The sequence below is a fragment of the Mastomys coucha genome, unplaced genomic scaffold, assembly GCF_008632895.1.
Source record: "Mastomys coucha isolate ucsf_1 unplaced genomic scaffold, UCSF_Mcou_1 pScaffold17, whole genome shotgun sequence".
Taxonomy (NCBI): Eukaryota; Metazoa; Chordata; class Mammalia; order Rodentia; family Muridae; genus Mastomys; species Mastomys coucha.
In genome coordinates this window covers 31222403-31231871 of record NW_022196899.1, presented here as the reverse complement: position 1 = coordinate 31231871, position 9469 = coordinate 31222403, and the positions used below count along the sequence as shown (strand labels likewise).

Below are 9469 nucleotides of genomic sequence, written 5' to 3'. Positions count from 1 at the left end.
TATGCACTCTCTGATAAGTGGATATTAGCCCAGAAGTTTGGAATACACAAAGTACAATCCACAAACCACAAGCAACTCAAGAAGAAGGAAGACCAAAATGTGGACACTTCATTCCTTCTTAAAAGGGGGAACAAAATACCCATGGAATGAGTTGCAGAGATTAACTATGGAGCAGAGACTGAAAGAAGGACAATCCAGCCTGATATAGCTGTCTCCTGAGAGGCTCTGAAAGTACCTGACTAATACAGAAGTAGAGGCTCACAGCCATCCATTGAACTGAATACAGGTCCCAATGAAGGAGCTAGAGAAAGGACCCAAGGAACTGAAGGGTTTGCAGCCCTTTAGGACGAACAACAATATGAACTAAGTAGTACCCTCAGAGCTCCCACCAACCAAAAAATACACATGGTGGGACTAACTGCTCCAGCTGCATAAGTATAGTAGAAGATAGCCAAGTCCATCATCAATGGGAAGAGAGGCCCTTAGTCCTGTGAAGGTTCTAAGGGCCAGTAAGCAGGAGAGGGTAGAGTTGCAAGTAGGGGGAGGTGGGAGGGAACAGAGGTTTGTTCTTGTTCTTGTTTTGTTTTTTGGGGGGGTTGGTTTTTTGAGGGGAAACTGGGTAAGGAGATATTGTATGACATGTAAATAAAGTATCTAATAAAAAAAAATGAAATCAAGACTAAAGACCTGACACTTTGGGGAAGGCACTGTTTGAGACATAATATGCAATTACTTTGTGAAAGGATATAAACAACTTAGGAAGTAACAATAAAAAATAAGCAAATAGAATTAAATAAAATTAAAAAGCTTCTACATAAAAAAATCATCATCTGATGGGACAGGCTACAGAGTGAGAGAAAATCTTTGCCAACTATAAATCAGAGAGGAATAAAACTCATAAAGGTAAAGAATAAAAAAAAAATTACTTGTCCCCCCAATTAATCAGTAAGTGGCCAATTTGAATGGAAAAGTCAGTTTTCAAGAAGCCAGTAAGTACAGAAAAATAATCTTAAATATCCTTCACAAGGAGGGAAATGCAAATTAAAACTAAACTGAGGCTCCAATTCACACCAGTCAGAACAGCAACCATCAAGAAACCACAAATCCTGGAGAGGACAAAGGCAAAAAAATGGCACTTGAACCCGGCTGGTGGGAGTGCCACAGTATAGTGTAAGCCACTTTGGAAATCAGTATCCAGGCTTCAAAAAGCTAAAACAAGAACTAACATATGACTTCTTTCCTTCACTCCTGGGAATATACCTAAAGGCACCTAAACCAGCTAAGAAAATGCTATACATATGTCCTAGTTAATTAAGATTTCTATTGCATGGTGAAACACTATGATCAAAACAATTTGGGGAGAAAAGGGCTTATGCTTCCAAATTATTGTTCTTTATTTTAAAAAGCCAGGATAGAAACTCAAACAGGGTAGAACTTGGAAGCAGGAGCTGATGCAGAAAATATGGAGGAGTGCTGCTTACCAGCTTGCTCCCTCTGTCTTGCTCAGCCTGCTTTCTTACAGAACCCAGGACCATCTACCCAGGAAAGGCAACCCATATTTTTTCCTGGATTTAGAACCTTTATTTGAATGATGCAGTCTTTAAGGATCTCATCTTCATGTTCTATGCTCCTTGTTAAAATTCAGTGCTACCTTTCATACCAATCTGTGAGATGTTCAGCACTGATCCTCCAGCACTTTTGTCCTACAAAAGTTCAGACCTCAGGAGGCTGGTGTAAACACAGTAGCAGTGAAGGAAAGTCAGTCCTCTTACCTGAATTTGACCAAGAACATTCATCACACAGCCAAATGCTAACTAAATAAAAGTGCTCATCTAACAGCAAGGATCCTTCTTATTTTCAAAAGGGATTTTACAAGTTACAATTTAAAAAGCACACATATATATACAAACACAAAAGTTACATCTAAGGTCCATACTGGGAGAAGAGAATCTATTATTATTTTTACTCTAGTACAATGAAAGTGATGGCCACCACAGCACTTCTACAGTTATGATAGGTGTCCTAATTCTATCGAGTATGAAATACATGTACCATGGCATAGATGAAAATGCTACACAATTCTCCAGAAGTCTAAACTAAATAGAAAAAAACAAATCTTAAATATTTAATTTTCAAGTAAAATTAACTGAAAGTTTCTGGCAGCAGAGGGAGACGGGAACACTGGAGAGTTACAAAATACTTCCATTAACAGAGTAGTTCCCTGAGTGGCCTCTCCATTTCTCCTTGTAATTCTCAATAAAAAGGTATGAGACCCTAAGTTAGGAAGAAGCTGGGTAGTCTAGTCCAACCCTAGTTCTTCACTCAGAAAAGGATGTCCTCCAACACTCCACTACACTGGTTACAGCTACCTAAGAATGGAACCCAAGACCAGATTTTTCAAGTAACCTACACAGCAGTACAAAAGTGTCTTCACAGTTAAACTTGATCTATAACTTTCCTGAACCTTGGGAGACTAGCTTGTTAAGAACATAAGGTTTCTGTTGTCCATGTCAAAAATTAGTAAATTTGCAGTAGGTAACAAAACAATGAGTCCATTCCACATTATCTGGCATCTTCTTAATGAAAAACTAAAAAAGCAATGTAACAAAAACAAACTTAAAAAAATAAAAAGACATAAATCCGATAATCTGTTTCTTGGTTTTTCAGGATACATATTTTGTTTCTTACCTTGTCTATTCTATCTGGGCGGTTAGTAGCTGCCAAAACTGTCACATTTTTTAGCTGTTCAATCCCATCCATTTCCGTTAACAGCTGAGCCAAAACACGGTCTGCAACATTCCCGGCACCTGAAGAACTGGTATTTTGAAAAAGGTGTTAAAAATCTTCTATCTCCCTAAATACCATATTTAATATTTTAAAATTTCTTTATTTTACAAGAAAACAATGTATTTGCAAATATATGTCTGATAACTTATTAGTAATTAAATTATCATATAAAAATTATATCCAAATAATTTCCTTTCCTAATCATCAAACGTGGTGATTTTTCTCTCTAACACTAAAACGGCAAATGAAAATAGGACTGAAGAGACATAAGGTTACTTCAACCAGTTCATAAAACAAAGAATTAAAGTTAGTCAAAATTTACATCTGCTATATATTGATAGGGATAGGCAGTAAAAGAAAGATACAGTATGATAAAGACTCAGAGGAAGGCTGAGTTATATGAAAAATTCTGCATATCCTACAACAAAGATATCACTAATATTTCTAGATACATGGAAATAATCAAGCATTTTAAAAATACAGCAAGCAGGCAGATAGTTATCATCATCCTAATTTCTTGCTGGACAAACTGGCTGGTGTATGAAAGTCATTTACAAAGCCAGTTACACACACACACACACACACACACACACACACACACACACACACTCTTTAAAGTAAGAAAACTCTGAGAGAACAGTTTTATCAAGATCACAAGATAATCACAATTTCTTCAGATCTATTTGGAACTATGAATTACTTAATCTGTGAAATGAAAAAGCATTGAGTATATTAACAGAGATTGCAGTGAAATATGCTTGAAAGGGACAGAAAAGAACACAGGGTTTTTCTCTACCATGGGATGAATGTTACCTACACGTTAATTCCTATGACAGAGCACACAGCATAACCAGCACGCAGTATGCTTACTGACAGGACTCAGATTTCAACGTACATTGCAAGCTCCAAAACTTGACTATCCACAAAACAGTTGTGGATCCTCTTATCCACAACTTCCAAGTGGAAATGAGGTGTTTTATGTAACTGCTGATGCAAGTATTAATTTCAAGTGGTCCTGTGCAGTATTAAAACTCTCCAAGGTCAGAGAGTATATAGAGAGCCTGAGGCCTAATTCCTACAAGACAGCCAAACATGAGGTAAATAGATCTGCTACCTAAGTAAACTTTTAACATTTTAAATAGTCTTATTTTTCGCAACAATCTATACTATATAACCTTTCCAAGAGTCCTTAACAATCAAATTAGCAACAGTTCTATGAGTTCAGAAATATTTGATAAATTTAAAGCAAAAAACCAACCAACCAACAAACTAAAAACAAAACAAAAAATAAACCCACAAAATACCCAATGTTAAAGTAGAAGTCAATCAATAAAACATAAAAATTAAAAAACAGTAGAAAAAAATAGTTAAAATATCAACAATACCCATACACATACATTAATAACAAACCAAAACCCACTTAGGTATTCTGTCACAGTACAATAAACAGATTAATTATCTTAAAAATTAAATACAACAAGGAAGGTCTCCAGCACAGTACTTAGCACAAAAAAATTACCAAGAGGAAGTAGTTACAGGCACCATCACTGCAATTATGACTCTCACCAACTTAAGGAAGACGCATATAATCCTTTTAAAGAAAAAGAACTGAAATGGAGTCTGGCCCATAAGAATTTTCTGCTTCTTAAAAAAGCATGGATACGGCTGGAGATACAGGTTATCAAGAGAATGTTTGTCTTGCATGCCCAAAACTTGGGTTGACCTTCAGAACACAAAATCCTTCAAACAAATTTTTTTAAAAAAAGGAGGATGGAAAAGAAGGAAGGGAAGAAATAAGGAGTAAGGGGCAATGGAAAAGTAAACATAATTGAAGATGTTCAGAATTTCAGAAATAACACAGGTTGGGACAGATATATTCAAATCAACTGTCAGGTCCCTACAGAGCCTTCCTTAATCCTGCTAATGAGAACCATCAATCTCTTACTACAAACAGCTCCCCTGATCTGCTTTCTAACACTCAAGCATGATTGGAATGATCATATATTCAATATATGACCAAAAGCCCCTTGTTCCTAGGTGTTTAAGTAGACCACATATTTGTCATATACTTGTAGAGTTCTTTATATTTAATTTTATAGTTTATTTCATGGTCAAATATAGTATCTTGGCTCCTTGTGAGTTCTCAAGGAATCATTCATTTTGGATAGCTATGATTTACATATACATTTTTTTTAGAAAGTTTTACACTATAAAACTGATTTTTAAAAAAAAAATCCCTCCAAACCTAACAAAATATTTTAACAGCATTTTATAAGAATGTATACTTATATACGAAAATGCTTTACCCAAGAAATAAAACTGTATCTTAAAAAAAAAAAAAAAATCCTACACTTTTGGCTTCTTGGATCTATACCAACAGTTGTCTTCACTTAAAAAAACAAAAAACAAAAAACAAAAAAAAAAAACAAAAAACTTGGGAAATCCTGGGGGTAGTTATGTATTTTCAAAAGGAGCTTAGATTTATTTCAGGAGGAGAATTCTACCCAGCATCTGTATGTGATGATTCAAGACCATAATCTATAATCAAATAGACTGGTCCACATTAACATTTGGACCTAGTAACTTGAATACTTACTTAAAAACAAACAAAAAAGCAGTAGGGAACTGATTTAAACAAGCTATGTATGTGTCCTATCAGATTAAAAATTTTGTGAATCTATACTATTATGTACAGGAAATCATTTAGTATTATTAATCACCTCTTGTTACATCCATATACAAAGAGATAAATATCTAACTACTATTTGTTATAGAAACAAATGGTGGCTTAATGTTAAAATTAAGAGGGGAATTCTTCGATCCTGATTACATATATAATTTTTGTCCTTTACTTCCACATAACTACTGAAACCTAGTTTGAGAACAACTTGGTGAAAACATTTCATAGGCCTTGGTAACATCCTGGGTAACTTTCAAAACATCAGTAGGAAACAAAAACCAAAAAACTGACATCCTAGGAAATCAGAGCCAAAAGTTTAAATACAAATATTTAAATACAAATATTTTATTGAAGACAAATATATAAATCACTAAAATGTCATAAAATTTTACTATCTGCTAGAGAAAGGCAATACAGCATTAAAAAAAGCATTCAGCAACAAAAAATACTAGAGTCAGACACTTCTGATACAGTATTTCCTCTTTCCTTTCATAAGTCAAAACCTCTGTCCAAATTATTCTCAAAAGACATACAATGGCATGAGAAATTTAATATAACCAAAAGAGTAATATTTTTGTTTATTGTTTTGTTTTGTTTTATTTCTGGTTTCTGAGACGGTTTCTCTGTATAGCCCTGGCTGTCCTGGAACTCACTCTGTAGACCAGGCTGACCTCATACTCAGAAATCCGCCTGCCTCTGCCTCTCAAGTGCTGGGATTAAAGGCGTGCACCACCACCGCCCGGCACAAAAGAGTAACATTAAAACACAAAATAAAACAAAAACTGGCAAATCATACAAACAATGTGGCTAGCCAGCCATTTTTTTCACTATTATGTATTTACTGGGATACCTTTGTACTACAACAGAAAACTAAACGTAAAAGAAATTTAAAAGTTGACTAAATAGTCATGTTATAGAGAAAACATTTGTTGAGCCAGAGATTTAGCTCAGGGGTAGTAGAGTACAGGCTCAGCAAGCCCAAACTCTTTGGGTAATCCCCGTCACCAAAGGAAAAGAGCAGAAATGTAATCTATTTAAAAAGAAAGATTACTATCATGATTATTATGGTAATTTCTGAAAAACTAACTATATCACAGTAACAATACATTTGAAATGTTCTAGTACTTAAAACTCTTTGAGCAGCTTGTCACCAGGGACAAACAAACATACCAAATTTTAAAGAAATTTTTCTAAAATTTAAAGCCCATTCAGTCTAATTATTTTAAATAATTTACCTTCTATTTTACTGTGAGACATTTATTCTAAAGAACTCTAAAATACATATAATCTTTTTACTATCTGGCAAGGTTACTTATATTGAAGTTATTTAAAGATAAGATCTTTCTATTCTAGCACAAAGCTAGAAATATGAAAATAATATTTTTGTGTGGGTCATATAGTAGCAGCTTTTATAATTTTCTTCTATTATACAAAATAATTGTATTTCATTCATCTTTGTTTTCACTTTTAACTAAATATTTTTATCAATACTATTACTTCTATTACATAGCACTAAAAGACCTTTCTAGATGAACTAAAAGTTAACTCAAATGCTTCAATTTTATCAGTATTTTTTCCAGTTATATAGGAAATGATTATACAAAGTGATTAGATGAAATAAGTGGGTAAAGGAAAACTTAACTGCACAGATATAAAGTTTCTAGAAAAGAGCAACACATTGCATTTGCATAAAATATTAATTGCTATTATTGAATATGCTAATATTCAATGTTTCTTACCTGCCCCTTTCAACAGCCAGGGCATCAAGTTCATCAAAAAAGATAATGGAAGGTGCCACTGCTCTTGCTTTACGAAATATCTAGTGGAAAGAATACCATAGTAGACCAAATTAGCAAATGTCAGAAAATTACAAAGTTGGCTTCCTACTGAAAACCATTTAAAATCAAATCTATCATACATAAAACGACCAGCCTGATTACTTTATTTATACCTTTTAACAGATACTCAAAGCACTATAGTGATTTAAAAGTAATTTCTTTAGGGTCAATAGACTACCAATAAATATAATACAGGAGAAAGATCAGGTAAGTAATAAGAGAAACCCCATTAAATCCCAGCTCCACCAAGTGTTGTGTGTGCTTCAGTAGACAAATTTACTTCTCCAGACCTCAATTTCCACATTCAGAAAATGATGGTGATAATAATACAAACAGAGCTCAAGATTAGGAAATGAATAACAAACAGTGCATAGAATATTTGGTCCAAAACATGGGCCAAATAAATAATAATACACACTATAAAACACATTAAAATAGCTACATAAAATGCTTAGATATCTCAAAGTCATACTTGTTTTAAGAATGTACACTAAGTCCTTCCGGTCTCTCTGGGCTGGTGTCCTAAGCAGACCTTGGGTGCAAGGTCCACAGCCAGTCCCACAACACACAGAGGAAGCTGCACTCCCAGGCGCTCTAACAAGCCCAGGATCATAGGATCCCAGAAACAGCTTGACTATGAGGAATTCTGACACAACCAGGATCATAGGAAGGACAGGCTCCAGTCAGATTTAACAAGGGCAGGTAGCACTAGAGATAACCAGATGGTGGGTGCAAGCGTAAGGAAATAAACAACACAAACCAAAGTTACCTGGCATCATCAGAACCCAATTCTCCCACCATAGCAAGTCCTGGACACACCCTCACACCGGAAAAAGAAAGATTCAGATATAAAATCACTTATCATGATGATGATACAGGACTTTAAGAAAGACATAACTAGCACCCTCAAAGAAATACAGGAGAACATAGGTAAACAGCTAGGAGCTCTTAAAGAGGAAACACAAAAATCCCTTAAAGAACTACAGGAAAACACAATCGAACAGGTGAAGGAAATGAGCAAAACCATCCAGCATTTAAAAATGGAAATAGAAACAATAAAGAAATCAGAAAGAGAGACAACCCTGGAGATATAAAACCTAGGAAAGAAATTAGGAGTCGTAGATGCAAGCATCACCAACAGAATACAAGCGATAGAAGACAGAATCTCAGGGGCAGAAGACACTATAGAAAACACTGACACAACAATCAAAGAAAATGCAAAAAGCAAAAAGCTCCTAACCCAAAACATCCAGGAAATCCAGGACACAATGAGAAGACCAAACCTAAGGATAATAGGTGTAGAAGAGAGTGAAGACTCCCAAGGTATTGGGCCAGTAAATATCTTCAACAAAATTATAGAAGAAAACTTCCCTAACCTAAAGAAAGAGATGCCCATGAACATACAAGAAGCCTACAGGACTCCACATAGACTGGACCAGAAAAGAAATTCCTCCTGTCACATAATAATAAAAACACCAAATGCACTAAACAAAGAAACAATTTTAAAAGTAGTAAGGGAAAAAAAGGCAAGTAACATATAAAGGCAGGCCTATCAGAATTACAGCAGACTTCTCACCAGAGACTATGAAAGCTAGAAGATCCTGGGCAGATGTCATACAGACCCTACAAGAACACAAATGCCAGTCCAGGCTACTATACCCAGCAAAACTCTCAATTACCATACATGGAGAAAACAAGATATTCCATGACAAAATAAAATTTACACAGTATCTTTCCACAAATCCAGCCCTACAAAGGATAATAGATGGAAAACACCAACTTAAAGTGCAAAACTACACCCGAGAAGCAAGAAAGTAATCTTTCAATAAATCCACACAAACCTAATTCCACCTCTTACAACAAAAACAAGAGGAAGTGACAATTACCTTTTAATATCTTAATATGAAAATTAGTATTACCAACATATACTAATTGATTGAAAACTAAAAATATGAGGAATTAGAAATTTGTTGATTGTCATCCAACGGTCTCTCTAATTTGGTAATTGGAGAAATAGGTCCAATATTGTACAATCTATAAACACTTTCAGCTTATTTGTACGTGACAGTGTCTTGCTGTGTACAACAAAAGGACCATGAAATCTTGCCTCTCCTATCTCAGCCTCTCTATTAGTAGTATTGTTTATTTCATGTTTTTACACTAT

The 9469-nt window shown here is 34.8% G+C and overlaps 1 protein-coding gene across 3 annotated transcripts in view; it reads right to left on the bottom strand.

Annotated features, from left to right (window-relative positions):
• Spata5 (spermatogenesis associated 5) overlaps positions 1-9469 on the bottom strand; it is a 173177-nt gene that overhangs the window by 114203 nt on the left and 49505 nt on the right. For all 3 annotated transcript variants that reach the window (XM_031376652.1, XM_031376651.1, XM_031376653.1), the window contains exons 13-14: positions 7207-7286; positions 2689-2815 (exon numbers count right to left, since the gene is read on the bottom strand). In XM_031376652.1, the coding sequence (XP_031232512.1) occupies positions 2689-2815; positions 7207-7286 (207 nt within the window). The remainder of the gene's footprint in view (positions 1-2688; positions 2816-7206; positions 7287-9469) is intronic.